The sequence below is a fragment of the Triticum aestivum genome, chromosome 2D, assembly GCF_018294505.1.
Source record: "Triticum aestivum cultivar Chinese Spring chromosome 2D, IWGSC CS RefSeq v2.1, whole genome shotgun sequence".
Classification (NCBI taxonomy): Eukaryota; Viridiplantae; Streptophyta; class Magnoliopsida; order Poales; family Poaceae; genus Triticum; species Triticum aestivum.
Window position 1 is genome coordinate 14,105,138 of NC_057799.1, and position 14,989 is coordinate 14,120,126.

At 46.5% G+C, this 14,989-nt stretch overlaps 2 protein-coding genes across 2 annotated transcripts; both read right to left on the bottom strand.

The window, feature by feature from the left end:
* Positions 1 to 3,113: 3,113 nt before the first annotated feature.
* Positions 3,114 to 4,375, bottom strand: LOC123055494 (uncharacterized). Its single transcript, XM_044479494.1, has 5 exons — positions 4,344 to 4,375; positions 3,865 to 3,937; positions 3,680 to 3,770; positions 3,484 to 3,563; positions 3,114 to 3,386 (listed from the first exon to the last, which is right to left on the bottom strand). Exons 1-5 carry the CDS (start codon positions 4,373 to 4,375, stop codon positions 3,114 to 3,116), a joined length of 549 nt encoding a protein of 182 aa, XP_044335429.1.
* An 821-nt stretch (positions 4,376 to 5,196) lies between these two features.
* Positions 5,197 to 8,504, bottom strand: LOC123051121 (uncharacterized). The gene is made up of 8 exons (XM_044473909.1): positions 8,169 to 8,504; positions 7,363 to 7,827; positions 7,061 to 7,241; positions 6,605 to 6,905; positions 6,074 to 6,146; positions 5,897 to 5,987; positions 5,701 to 5,780; positions 5,197 to 5,601 (listed from the first exon to the last, which is right to left on the bottom strand). Exons 1-8 carry the CDS (start codon positions 8,190 to 8,192, stop codon positions 5,341 to 5,343), a joined length of 1,476 nt encoding a protein of 491 aa, XP_044329844.1. The 5' UTR covers positions 8,193 to 8,504; the 3' UTR covers positions 5,197 to 5,340.
* Positions 8,505 to 14,989: the final 6,485 nt, after the last annotated feature.

The window sequence follows — 14,989 nt, forward strand, 5'->3', positions numbered from 1 at the left end:
AATGAAATATTTGACATCATTGTGATAACGGATCAAATCTAAAGCCCAACTTATGTTACGTGCTATTCAGTGTCGAATTTGTCTTCTTTCTAAACAATGCTTTGAATTTTGATTCGAAATTTTGTGACAACATATATTGTTGTTATGTGAATGTGCTTTTTTTTTTAAATAATTTTCCGGAGTTTTAAAATGTGCCACGAGAAATCGGTGCACCAGGCATGGACCACAAGCAACGGTGCACCAGATATTCTGCCCCTGCAGCAGCCCGGACCATGCATTGCCTTTCCATTCACCAAAGGAATCAGGAAATGTTCTGAACCTATGTGTCGACCTACCTTCCTCAATTGTCAGCGTATAAATTTCTAGGGAGAACATAAACCTGAGGTTTGGGTCACATATAGGAGGTATCCTTGCTGAAATCTACTGTTCATCCATCCAAATAATTCATCCGAGGAAACGACAATGACAAATGCAAAGGAAGGCTATGAATATCAGATGTTTGTTGTGGCCCACTGAAAGGAAATGTTCAGAGGAATTTATTGCTTCCTCCCCACTTGTGCTACTTTTTTTCTTTCGAAAAGGGGTCAGGCCCCGGCCTCTGCATCAGAACGATGCATACGGCCATATTATCATTCATCTATCTCAAGTGACAATCAGCACATTAGCTAGTGATGTCATAGGCATGCTAATTAAGCAAAACAGTTTAACCACCCAAACGTGGGTTATGCGTGACGAAAGTTACACCGTTTGGTTAAATTAACAGTCACCGTTGGATTCGTATTGGAAATAGGTTTTTGGTGCTATAAATTTGAAGTCGCATAACTTATGTTTTGTTTGGTTAAATTAAGAGTCAAAAGTTAAAATTTTGAAATGGAGAGAGTATTTCCAAAAGGTTTTCTTCTTCCGCAGGGCACGCAAGTCGTGCTCGCGCAGCAGCTTGGACCACGCGTGGCCATTCCGATCTTCCCTTTTGCCATAGGAGATCAGAAATGTTCTGAACCTAACTGATTTGTCGACCTACTCCTCAACTGTCAGTGTCTAAAGTTATAGGGAGAATAAAATCGTAAGGCATGTGTTACGTATACGGGGTATCTCTGCTTGATGGCTACTGTTCATGCATCCAATTCATTCAGCCGAGAAAACGACTGTGACAAGTGCCAAGGAAAGATATGAATATCAGATGTTCGATATGTCACGTTGAAAGGAAATATTGAGAGGAAATTATTCATCCGAGAAAACGACTGTTCATGCATCAATGTATGTTGTCACAGAATTTTGTATCAAAATTTGAAATATTACTCGAGATACAAAATGAAATATTTGACATCATTGTGATAACGGATCAAATCTAAAGCCCAACTTATGTTACGTGCTATTCAGTGTCGAATTTGTCTTCTTTCTAAACAATGCTTTGAATTTTGATTCGAAATTTTGTGACAACATATATTGTTGTTATGTGAATGTGCTTTTTTTTTTAAATAATTTTCCGGAGTTTTAAAATGTGCCACGAGAAATCGGTGCACCAGGCATGGACCACAAGCAACGGTGCACCAGATATTCTGCCCCTGCAGCAGCCCGGACCATGCATTGCCTTCCCATTCACCAAAGGAATCAGGAAATGTTCTGAACCTATGTGTCGACCTACCTTCCTCAATTGTCAGCGTATAAATTTCTAGGGAGAACATAAACCTGAGGTTTGGGTCACATATAGGAGGTATCCTTGCTGAAATCTACTGTTCATCCATCCAAATAATTCATCCGAGGAAACGACAATGACAAATGCAAAGGAAGGCTATGAATATCAGATGTTTGTTGTGGCCCACTGAAAGGAAATGTTCAGAGGAATTTATTGCTTCCTCCCCACTTGTGCTACTTTTTTTCTTTCGAAAAGGGGTCAGGCCCCGGCCTCTGCATCAGAACGATGCATACGGCCATATTATCATTCATCTATCTCAAGTGACAATCAGCACATTAGCTAGTGATGTCATAGGCATGCTAATTAAGCAAAACAGTTTAACCACCCAAACGTGGGTTATGCGTGACGAAAGTTACACCGTTTGGTTAAATTAACAGTCACCGTTGAATTCGTATTGGAAATAGGTTTTTGGTGCTATAAATTTGAAGTCGCATAACTTATGTTTTGTTTGGTTAAATTAAGAGTCAAAAGTTAAAATTTTGAAATGGAGAGAGTATTTCCAAAAGGTTTTCTTCTTCCGCAGGGCACGCAAGTCGTGCTCGCGCAGCAGCTTGGACCACGCGTGGCCATTCCGATCTTCCCTTTTGCCATAGGAGATCAGAAATGTTCTGAACCTAACTGATTTGTCGACCTACTCCTCAACTGTCACTGTCTAAAGTTATAGGGAGAATATTAACATGAGGCCTGGGTTACGTATACGGGGTATCTCTGCTGAAGATTATTGTTGATGCATGCAATTCATTCAGCTGAGAAAACGACTGTGACAAGTGTTAAGGAGAAGATATGAATATCAGCACAAGTGCCAAGGAAAAGATATGAATATCAGCACACTGAAAGGAAATGTCGAGAGGAAATTATTGTTTCCTACTTCAAGATTTTCAGTGGGATTTACATGCTCCTGCCCTAGACAAGTGCACAGGTTTGATAGGTTACATTGGTAGTAGTTGCTGCTCTGCTCTTCATCTTTGGGCTACTACCCTGTTGTAACCTGTTAGAACTCTTCATTGCCAAAGTTGTAATAATTCCGTCGCAGCTACTTCCTGGTTGTGGCCGAGAGCTGTTGAATGTTTGGATTTGGTGGCTGTTTGACTCTGCTTTTAATAAAGTTGGGGCGAAGGAAACCCTTTTGATTCAAAAAAAAGAGAGACAAGTGCAGAGCAGAACAGAGAGCTTATCCATATGCCTGACATACTTGGTACACCATGACACATACTACTACTGAATCCTCTTTCAGGAGCTTATATCTAATCTAACAACTGTAGTTCCTCACCAAATGCTGCAACAAGAAACTCAGATTTTGCATCCAGACCATGAAAAAACTTCCAGACAACCTCTTTGTTCTACCATTTATACATCAAGGACACAAGCTCTCAAGCATGAACCAACAGCACATAGCCACAAACTCAACTATATATGTTTATGTTGGAGGGGCAGCCGGATTCTCAATGTCGACGGTCGCGCTACGCTGTCCCTCACCGACGGCTGAGGGCTGGCCTGAAGGCTGACCGGATGCCGGGGCCGGCTGCTGCTGCTGCTGCGCAACACGTGGTGGCCTGTGAGCACGGCGCGGCTGAGCCGGGGCCATAGTCCTCCACCTCAGTACCTCGATGATGATGGAGTTTCCAATCATCCCCACGCCGAAACCCGCAAAGGTGGCCAGGATGATGGATATCACAGCCTGCAGATGCAGCTGCAACAAACAAACAGTTCCCAGACATCAACACTTGCATAACAAACCGTTCAGAAACTTCAAGCAGTGCGAGCAGAGTATGCTCTGTTTTGCTTACATATCTGTAGAACAAATGAGTGAAGAACACAACGAAGAGGAACTGGATCGCCGCGTAGATCCACACGTATCTCCTCGCCACTGCAGACACGCGCAATTCAAGTCAGTTACCGTTGCAACGAGTGTTCCATCAAGGCAATCGCATCAAAATTTTCAGGATGTGTTCTGGGGTGGATGGTGGTTAAATGATGCAGTACCCATGCTTGTTGTGGTGAGTGATGAGAAGAGGCCTAGGATGCATGAGAATGGCAGCGAAATCGCCAGGGCGGCGAAGCCGTTGTGCGCAACCTATGAGACACCAGAAACAAAAGAATTTATCAAACATATTTATTGAATTTTAAAAAGTTTTCTGAGCAATCAACAAGAGAGAGGTATAAAATACCAGCAATTGCTCCAAGAAGCAGAAGTATGCGAGGATGCTGATGACCACAAGGATAGGTGTCCCATGCCACAGCCTGGTTAACAAAATGACAAAAAGAATCACACGTTAGGTTACATAAATCAATGACTGTACTATGTTTATAAAAACTATTAGCAGTTTAGCACACATCACTCCAAGTCTAGAAGAAATTCTATGTTGATCTGTCACGAAGTAGGTAAGATGAGCAGCATGAAAACTTGTTGTCTATAAACTTGTTGATTAAATTAACAATCAAAGTTAAATGTAAAAGAGCAGTCATAGTTAAAATTTTGAAAAGGGTGCGTCACTCGTTCACTAAAATGGAGGGAGCATTTCCAAAAGGTTTTCTTCCTCTGCACGGCAAGGCTCGCAAGTCGTGCTCACGCAGCAGCTTGGACTACGCGTGGCCATTCCGATTCTTCCCTTTTACCACAGGAGATCAGAAATGTTCTGAACCTAACCTCTTTGTCGACCTAGCTTCCTCAACTGTCATTGTCTAAAGTTATAGGGAGAATATTAACATGAGGCCTGGGTTACGTATACGGGGTATCACTGCTGAAGCTTACTGTTGATGCATCCAATTCATTCAGCCGAGAAAACGACGGTGACAAGTGCCAAGGAGAAGATATGAATATCAGCACAAGTGCCAAGGAAAAGATATGAATATCGGCACACTGAAAGGAAATGTCTAGAGGAATTATTGTTTCCTATACTCTTGAGCTATCATCCATCTCTTGTGACAATCAGCAGCAGCCAATATGTGTGATAAGACATGCCAAATAAGAAAAAACAGTCCATTTACTTCAAGATTTTCAGTGGGATTTACATGCTCCTGCCCTAGACAAGTGCACAGGTTTGATAGGTTACATTGGTAGTAGTTGCTGCTCTGCTGTTCATCTTTGGGTTACTACCCTGTTGTAACCTGTTAGACGCCCATTTGAACTCTGCAAACTTTGCCAAAGTTGTAATAATTCCGTCGCAGCTACTTTCTGGTTGTGGCCTAGAGCTGTTAAATGTTTGGATTTGGTGGCTTTTTGCCTCTGCTTTTACTAAAGTTCGGGCAGGGGAAATCCCTTTGATTCAAAAAAAATAAGACAAGTGCAGATCAGAGCAGAGAGCACAGCCATATATGCCTGACATACTTTGTACACCATGACAAATGCTACTGAATCCTTCTTCAGGAGCTGCTACATACTCCCTCCGTTCCAAAATAGATGACCCAACTTTATACTAAAGTTAGTATAAAGTTGAGTCATCTATTTTGGAACGGAGGGAGTACTATATAGCACGTCACTGTAGTTCCTTACAACATGCTGCAACAAAAAACTCAGAAAGATTTTGCATCCAGACCATGAAAAAACTTCCAAACCTCCTCCTTCCACTACCATTTATACAGCAAGGTCCCAAACTCTCAAGTACCAACCAACAGCACATAGCTACAAACTAAATTCCATATGTTTATGCTTGAGGGGCGGCTGGATTCTCAATGTCGACGGTGGCGCTACGCTGTCCCTCACCGGTGGCTGACGGCTCGCCTGAAGGTTGACCGGATGTCGGAGCCTGCTGCTGCGCCACGCGTGGCCTGTGAGCACGTCGCGGCTGGGCCGGGGCCATCGTCCTCCACCTCAGCACCTCGATGATGATGGAGTTGCCGATCATCCCCACGCCGAAGCCCGCAAAGGTGGCCAGGATGATGGATATCACAGCCTGCAAATGCAGCTGCAACAAACAAAACAGTTCCCAGGCATCAGTATTGCCATCAACAAAACTGTCCAGAACCTCAGGGGGTGTGAGCAGAGTATGCTCTGTCTTGCTTACATATCTGTAGAACAAATGCGTGAAAAACACAACGAAGAGGAACTGGATCGCCGCGTAGATCCACACGTATCTCCTCGCCACTGCAGACACGCGCAATTCAAGTCAGTTACCGTTGCAATGAGGGTTCCATCAAGGCAGTCACATCAAAAATTTCAGTATGTGTTCTGAGGTGGATGGTGGTTCAATGATGTAGTACCCATGCTTGTTGTGGTGAGTGATGAGAAGAGGCCTAGGATGCATGAGAATGGCAGAGAAATCGCCAGGGCGGCGAAGCCGTTATGCGCAACCTATGAGACACCAAAAACAAAAAGAATTTATCGGCAACATGTAAGGAAGTTTTATAAGCAATCAACAAGAGAGGGGTATAAAATACCAGCAATTGCTCCAAGAAGCAGAAGTATGCGAGGATGCTGATGACCACAAGGATAGGTGTCCCATGCCACAGCCTGATTAACAAAATGACGAAAAGAATCACACGTTAGGTTACATAAATCAATGACTGTACTATGTTTATAAAAACTATTAGCAGTTTAGCACACATCACTCCAAGTCTAGAAGAAATTCTATGTTGATCTGTCAGGAAGTAGGTAAGATGAGCAGCATGAAAACTTGTTGTCTATAACTGTACCAGGTATGATTAGTATACTATTAGCAGCTTAGCACACATCATTTCAAACTCTAGAAGAAATTCTATGTTGATCTGTCACAAAGTAGGTAAGATCAGCAGGATGCAAACTTGTTCTCCTCAAACTAGGCTGCCAAACTGCCCATATAATACTACCAAGTCCCTCTCCAAAGCATCACAGGTGTTACCTGACCTGACCTCCAAATGAGGAACACAAACTTCACAAGTAACAACATATACACAAATTGTAATGTTTGTTTTGTCAACATTTGATCCTACCTGTACCGGACGTATCGCGGACCGGTGGCGCGGCTCGCGTCGCCGGCGCGCGTGCTCTGGACGCGTAGCAGGGTGACGGGGAGGTTCTGGACCTCCTCCTTGCACACCTCGCAGGTCCTGGTGCCCTTGATGCCGAACCACTTGAGCGCGCAGTCGGTGTGTGCCAGTGCGAGCTCACCCCTGCAGGAGCACTCCAGCTTCATGGCGCCGCCCCCCTCGGACAGCTCCACCATGCAGATCCGGCACACCGCCTCCTCCTCCGCGATGTCCTCCCCGTGGTCGTCCTCCCCCTCTCCGGCCCCTGCATGGAGCAGCTAGACGGTGTCGCCCATTAGCACCTTGTGTGTGTGTGTGCAGTCTCAGGAGCTCTGTCTGACTGAATTTAGACCGATGCTGCATGCAGAGGTAGCAGCAGGATTCATACTGGATGTTGGAGAGTGATGTGCATCCACCCACCTGGTTCTGTGGGGACTATGTCCGGCACGGCATTGCTGGTCGCGGCGGGGGCTCGCGGCGTGGAGGGGACGACGCGGTACACGCCGCCGAGCGAGTTCATCCTCTTGATGCTCTTGGCGGAGCTGAACTTCTTCATGTTCATCGGGAGGGACTGCGACCGGTGCATGCCAGTTTTGTTGTCCTGCCACCACCACCGACAGAACCAAAAAAGTTCAGATAAATTCAGCAACGAAGATGGTAATCTCAGCTCACGATCATCATAGTCCCAACAAAGAAAAACTAAGTCAAATCAAAATGCTTACGGCGGCGGCGGCAGGAGCGCTGGGCGGCGTCTTGTCGGCGGCGTGCACGGAGGCCGCCAGGGCGTGGTCCACCGCCGGGAGCGAGGACGTCCTGGCGATCCTCCCGCTGAAAAGCCTGGAGAGGGAGGCCTCGTAGTCTCTCACCGACGACTTGAAGCTGCCCCCTCCCGGCAGGAGGCTCCGCACCGTCTGCCGCAGCATGAAGGACGGCGTGCGCTGCGGCGCCGGCGGCTTACCGGGACCGGAACCTGAACCGGGTGTTCTGCTGGCGTTGGAACCCGGAGTTGCTGCCACGGCTTCTGCCTCTGCTGCCGCCGTCGGTGTGAGGGGCACGCTGCTCGCCGCCGGGATGTCGATGGAGAGGTGCGGCGGCCTCTTGGGCCGCTGGTCGTCAGGCGCGGGGCCTCCTCCTCCTCCTCCTCCTCCTCCTTGCATTGGATTTGTTATTGTAGTACTGCTACTCTCCTGCAAATCGAAGAGGAAGAAGAAGAAGCAGAGAAAGGCTTGAGCTCATCAACTGAAAACAGCTTGAATCCACACGAATCAACTGACAGACACGCAACGCGAGTGACCAACTAAGATGAGCACACATGCATGATGCATACTACTACCGGCTAGTCACTAGTGACCAACCATATGGCCACGAAGAAGAAAAGAAGAGGCAAGCAACCACATGCTCTGCTTTCAGTTTCACCCACCGGCTCACTGAACCCCGGCCTCTGGCAGCAAGAAAGCGGCAGCAGTACACGAAACGAGGAGCAGGAGGGAATTAGTTGGATTCTAAGTAATAACAGCAAGCAAGTCACCTGCTCCATCCGCGGGGAATCCATGGCGGCTCCTGGACCGGAGCCGTGGGTTGCTCAAGAACACACTCCTCTGCCTCCGGTTGGTTTGAAACGGTGGGATGGAGTGGGAAGTCTAATCGAGGGGCGGCGACGATTGGGGTATGGCTCTGCCTCTGCTAGTGGCGCAGGCGATTCGGTTGGCAGCGGGGGGCGGTGGTGGGATGTGACCGGGCGGGGCCATAAATAGGGGAGGCTGGGCTGCGCGAGTGGAGAAGAAGACGCGCAGGCACAGGCACAGGCACAAAGGAGAGGTGGCGGGAGAGGGGAAAAGGTTCGGCGGATCTTCGTCGCCGTACTTTTTGGCGTCGTCGTACCTAGTGGCGACGCGTTACTGTTTTGTTGGAACGGCCACGACGACCTAGGAGCGAGCGAGCAGCTCGCACATGGCACGAAGCTTCCGACCTCTCTCAGTGACCAGCAGAGGAGAGGAGTGAGGAGGCCATCTCTTTCTCATCCCATGTGCGAGGTCACCGGCTGGCTCCCGGACCCGGACGATGTGGATTTGTCGTGGCGGCACGCTCTCCGGACCACACCTGCGCCCTCTGGGTTTTTTTACAAGTGCAGAAGCCGGGTATTCCTCCTTTACCGAAATAAAAAGAAAAATGTATTTTGAAGCAAAAAAAATCCAGAAAAACTTTGATCTATTCATCTTCGACTATGGCAGTGCAACGAACATCACAAATAATAAAAAATTAAATCCAGTTTCCAAAACCACCTAGCAACGACTACAAAAGCTAAAGCGAGCCCAAGACGTGTGATCAGCAACACCCTATGGATGAAATGATGTCGCATCATGTTTTTTTTGTTCTACAATTCCTTCTCCGTCTGATTAATATGGGGCCTGGTTAGGGACTTGCAAGGTTTGTATAACTCTTCTGGCCCTCTTTGATGTCAACTTCTTCCGGATGACGCGATCTGCCTATATTGTGATGGTTGGCGTGTTCTGGTCTATATCGATGACTTCCCGCTATTGCTTATTCAAGCTCTTGAGTTTCAACTAGATTGCTTCGCTAAAGCTATGCCCAGAGGCGACAATGAGTTTTGCTCGCGGAGGGCATGGATTGATGCATGAGGAAGACGACGCTGATTTTTCTCTCTCAAGGACTTGCTTACTCCCTCCTGTTCGGTTTATAAGTCGGGCACTAATTTTTACGTCTTCAGCTTAACCAGAGATACATACATTATATCTTTATGAAAAACATATCTTTAGATTTGTTGTCAAATGTAGCACATACATGGATAAGCGTCGGACATATCCTACTTATCTTATCTCAGGAGGCGCTCTATCCCAGCCGCTGCTAGGGTTTCTTCTGCCTCGCGCCGGCACCAGGGTCGGTCCGCCTCGTCTCCCGTGGCCTTAGGGCCATGGAGGGATGGTGGATCTCGGTCCTTGCCCGAGTAATATACCGACCGGGTGGAAGTGTAATTTGTTATTTTTGTAAGGGCTGATTTTATCTAATATATGGCATTCGGCCTTCCTGAAAAAAAAAAAGTCAGGAAAAGAAAAAAAACCGATACTCTACCTAGTATGCCGATGCCGACAGCCTTGAAGACAGATTCCTGCGGTCATTCTCCGCATAGCTTGCACGACATCTTAGGACGACTTCCATTTGGAATGGAAGCGATTCGCCACAAAGGACAGAGACTTGCGTCCGAATTTGCCCTGGCGTGTTAGCGCGTGTGATATAATTCGACAACAATGTAAAGATGATAGAAACGCGTAAATATTTCTACGGAATGGACTGCCCGCGACTTGTGCTCCAAAGGGGACGGTACGTGCGTGCGCACGAAAAATACAAATCTGCTTGAAAGGGATCTGCACCAACTAGTAGCTAGTAGTACGATTTATGAGGCCATGCAATTTTGGTTATTGGTAGTAGTCGCAACGCGGGAACTTGAATGCATCTTGAGTGCTAGATCATGACGTGCACCGAGAAGTCGATTATTTCCTCCTCCTCAAGAAAGACTCTTAGCCGATTAGGTTTTCTCCCCCTCCTGTTGGTGCAACCGCTGTGTGACGGCGGTGATGTTTCTCGGTAGGACTAATGTCTCTCCTGTTCGATCTCAGTTTCATAGTGCGTCTAGCATCGTCGGAGGGTGTGTGTGTAGGTTCGTCTTCAACTGATCTCGTGAGATCCGGTCGGTGCTGGCATTTGATGGATCTGCTTGGATTTGGTCTTCGTTCGTGTGTTTACATGTCGATCCATCCAATCTACGACCCACTTCATCGACGATGGTTGCTGCTATGATGCGCTGGTCCTGTCAGGCTTGAGCATGACGACTTTCCGACTGTCTACTATAAGAAGGTTTTCCCAGCTTCGATGGGGGAGGGGCAATGATGGTGGCGTGTCTTTGACTCGCTCTAGTCTTATAGTCGTCGGTGGTCCAAGGAGCTGATTGTAATTTTTTATTATCCCCGGTGTTCTCTGTGTTGCCATGATTGATTATGAGTAGATTGGAAGCTTATCGTGGAAGAAATGGATTATGACGTGCATGATATTTGCTAGGGTTGAGAAAGTAAACAAGGCACCTGTAATTATCCGGTATATGTGTTGTTTGCATGCTTATGAGCCATGACCAATCAAATTAAGTTGCATGTTGCGGTAAGGCACCGAGTGATCAAATCAGCACATTGTGCTACAAAAAGGTAGGTTTATTAGCGAATACTTTTCATACAAAACCAACCATTATCTTCTTACAAAAATTAAAGAGAGAATTTGATGTGTACTGTAAGTAGCTTTAGTTTGGAATAAGCATTGATTAGTATGTACTTTACGTACCAAGACTGGTTGATTTGCTTTTGCAAAGTGGACGGATGATCAAGAGAGGAATGATGAGCACTAACAAATCCACCCAATCCACGTGTCAACATCCACGTGATTAGTCCACTTTCCTACCGGGGCACTTTCTAGTGGGAGACGTACGTGTCAAGGGACACGTGTCCAGAGCGACTGCCACATGTGCAAATTAATTCTCGCCTGCTCGATCTGTGTGACGTGCAGATAAGAAAGTCAATGCGAGATGGACAAAACGCCGTATATGGCTACTCTACAAGATCAAGTAATGAGATCATTTCCATTTGTGGCCAACACATGCATGCATGGGACTGATCTCTGGTGATCAGCTGACATAAACAGGCCGGTAAATTAAAGTTTAGACCGCTGCAACATGATTGGTGCAGGATTTTTTTCAAATTGAAAAGGACGCTTCTCTCGATCACACAATTTATACAAGATTGCTCGTTTGATACATGAACAGACAGAAAAATTGGGGGATTCGACTTTTAAGTGATTAAACTGTCAATTAAAATAACCGAAACACGTTTAACTTGCGAGCAAGTGGACCAAAATCTGCAGAATTTAATTCATAAAAATATAAGTTTATTATAATTTTATACACATTTTAAATTATAATATAAGTATGTCTACTATGTCATGAATACAAAAACGCTAAATAGACATAACACACCAAAAATGGTATTGCCAAGTATGCCGATACAACAATCTTGATAACAGACTATCGCAGTCATTCTCGAGAACGTGTTTTTAACCAAGGTACACTGGAACCCATTTCATGAAACTTAGAGAAGAGCATATTTATATGTTAAAAAAAATATCATGCTCATAGAGTATAGGTTCGAAAATTACTCATGTAAGGACAGAAAGGAGAAACTGATAAAGGTAATAATTTATGTTTCAAAACATATATTCTATCATTCTCATTTCTTTATTTTTCATGTAGGTTGCAAATCATCACATTACTTTGTGGAATTTTACGTAGGTAGTTTCGAGCTGGCACCTATCCATGTGATTATTTTCGGAACTTTTTCAACACTTGGAAGCATATGTTTTTGCCAAGTCCGAGAAAGTTTATACATGGGAACCCAAGAGCATTATGATATTTTTTGCGTCATTTTCTACATAACTTGCGCAGCTTCCACCCGGGAAAAATTCACCACTAGGAGTACCAAGGGCGGGTGGGGTGAGACTTTGCATTTGGAATTAGAGCAACTCTAGCAGACCCCGCATCCGGCGCACACCCGCATAATTCCGCCGATTATACGGGTTCGACCAATTTTTCTGGCCAGATCAGAGCCCGCATCGGTGTCCGGCCCGTAATTTTTTTTGCCGCAGCCCGCAAACGCAACCCCCGAGCCACTATAACTGCGGGTTTGCGGGGCAGATGCGGGTCGAAACCCTATCCTCCCGCCGCCGCGTTCCTCTCCAATTCCCCACCGCGCCGCTCGATTTCTCGTCGCCGGCGAGCCTTGAACCACCATGGCCGACTCAGGGGGATGAGGCGGAGCGCCGCCGCCGCGCCAGATCTGACGCCGTGCGCAAGGGGGGGGGGGGTGCCCGGCCGCCGCCGGCATTCAACCGGCGCGAGCTCGACGAGTTCGAGCTCGAGCGCGCCCGTCGCCGTCGCGCCTCCTCCGGCAACTGGTCCGCCGGGAGCTCATCCGGCCACTGGTCCGCGGGGAGCTCATCCGCGGGCGCATCGAGCTCGCGGCTCGTTCCGGTGAAGAGGGAGCCGGAGGAGGCCGTGCCCGATGCGCCGCCGCGCCGAGGCGTCATCGGACCCGAGGACTACCTCCCACCGGGGCAGGAGGAGCTCCTCGAGCGGTCGGCGAGGGATCTGCAGGAGATGGAAGAGCGCATCCGGCGCGAGCTCGAGTACGAGCGGCTCTTCCTCGAGACGGGCCTCACGGCATCGCAGGCGCAGGCATCGAAGGAGGCCGACTTGCGCGTGATGAAGGAGGAGCAGGCGAAGCTCTTCGTCGACCTCGGCTCCGACTCCTCCGACTCCGACTGATCGCCGCCGGTGGGCAGCTACCGCAAGAGCTCCGGTGAGCTCAATTTTGTTGCAGTGATGCGGTAGCGTAGGCCCTGTCTAGCATATCTAACATTTATGTATGTATGTGGCGTGTATGAACTTATTATGCGAAAAAGAACCATGTATGCGAGCGAGCTCCGGCGAGCTGTTGCTTAAATTTCTCGCGCGAAATAATTTTTTTAAAATTTTTAGGGGTTTGTTTGCGGTTTCTAGTCTGCCGCCGCAAATTTCGGCCTGCATAACCGCTCCGTGCGACCTGCAAATACATTTTACGGGTCGGCAAAATGCGGGGTCTGCTAGAGTTGCTCTTAGAGGGTCACTCTGCCCCGGGCGATATGCATTGACGAAAACGTAAAGATGATAAACGCGTTGTATATTTCTGCAGAAATTGACAGCTCGTGACTTCTGTCCCAAAGCGAACAGCAGCAGTACGTAGAAAACGCAGTACGAATCTGTTTGACAGGGATCTGCACTAGCACTAGTACGATTGGAGCGAGGCCATGCACGGAGCTTGAATGCAACTTGTGTTAGATTACGACGTGCATGATATTTACCAGGGTTGTGTGAACTTTATACGGTGTGTGCTGCGTGCTTTCGACCAATCAGATTAAGTTGCATGCTGCACTAGGCCACTCGGCACATGTGCCAGTAAGTAGCTTTTGTTTGTGGAAAGAACATTGATTATTGTACATACTACTACCAGGGATAATATCTGGTGATACCAGCACTTAGATGCTCTCATGGTACCAATTCGAAAAATTCAAATTCAAATATTTTTTTGAAAAAAAGCATAGATCTTTGCAGCACATGTGTCTACAAACCCTAAAAAATTCAGAGCCAAATTCGATATACACATTGAGAAAAAAAGGACAAACTCAGCATGAATAGTGTCTATAAAGATAAAAACATGAATAGTGTGAAAAACTACACTATTGACGTCAGATTTATCTTTTTTTTCTCAATGTGTATATCGAATTTGGATCTGAATTTTTTAGGGTTTGTAGACACGTATGTTACAAACATCCATGTCTTTTTTTAGAGTTTTTTGAAACATTTAAATTTAAAAAAAATATATTGATATCATGGTAGCATCTAAGTGTTGATAGCACCTGATATTTCCCCGTACTACCAAGGCTGATTGATTTCGTTTTTGCAAAGTGGACGGACGATCAAACGAAAGGATTGATGAGCAAATCGCTCCAACAGATCTTGAGACAGCACCAAATCGCTCCAACAGATAATCCACGAGACGACCTTGTTTATCATTTCATGGAGATGCAAAGCAAAAGCGAGATCACATCTCGAGTTTAATACAAACACCCGTGAGGCCTTGACAGGTGTCCAGCTCAACCGCCACGTGTGCAAGATAAGCCTCTCCGTCTCTCTTGCTCTTGCATGACGTGTCATGATAGTAAAGTCAACGCGAGGTTGACAATGACAAAGACTGCGTGTATACGGAAATCAGTTGGAGCGCAGATCCCCGGAGATCCGGGTGACATGAGCAGGTAAATTTTTATGTATAGACGGCGGCAACGATTGGTGCAGGATTTTGCATATTAACAATGACGCTTCTCTCCACCACACGGTCCATATCTGCTTGTCCGATAAGGGCATTCTGGTCAGACTTCCTTATCCATCTGCCCCAGTTATTACAAATAAATGGCCCCATATATACATGACAAAAATGAAGCAGCTGGAATCAGCCATCGCACACACGTGGGAGCAAAAATGATCAGCCCATGAAACGCTGCTTTTGCCTTTGGACGCTTGTGGAATGTCCTTTTTTATTTCTTCTGCAAAATGGAAATGTTTATACGTATCTTTTTTCTTTCATCGCCAGGAACAATGCATGTGGAATTTTGTTGTTGTTGCGGGGATGCATGTGGAATTTCGACGACTAGGAAGAATAGCTTCGCTGGGTTTTCGCTCCTAATATATTGTTCGTCATT

Coding starts and splice junctions, on each gene's coding strand:
- LOC123055494 (XM_044479494.1), bottom strand. CDS start 4,375: ATGACAGTTGAGGAAGCTAGGTCGACAAAGAG. Junction 3,564..3,679: donor ACTCACCACAACAAGCATGG/GTACTGCATCAT, acceptor GCGTGTCTGCAG/TGGCGAGGAGATACGTGTGG. Junction 3,387..3,483: donor CTCATTTGTTCTACAGATAT/GTAAGCAAAACA, acceptor TGTTTGTTGCAG/CTGCATCTGCAGGCTGTGAT.
- LOC123051121 (XM_044473909.1), bottom strand. CDS start 8,192: ATGGATTCCCCGCGGATGGAGCAG. Junction 5,988..6,073: donor GCTTCTTGGAGCAATTGCTG/GTATTTTATACC, acceptor GGTGTCTCATAG/GTTGCGCATAACGGCTTCGC. Junction 5,602..5,700: donor CGCATTTGTTCTACAGATAT/GTAAGCAAGACA, acceptor TGTTTGTTGCAG/CTGCATTTGCAGGCTGTGAT.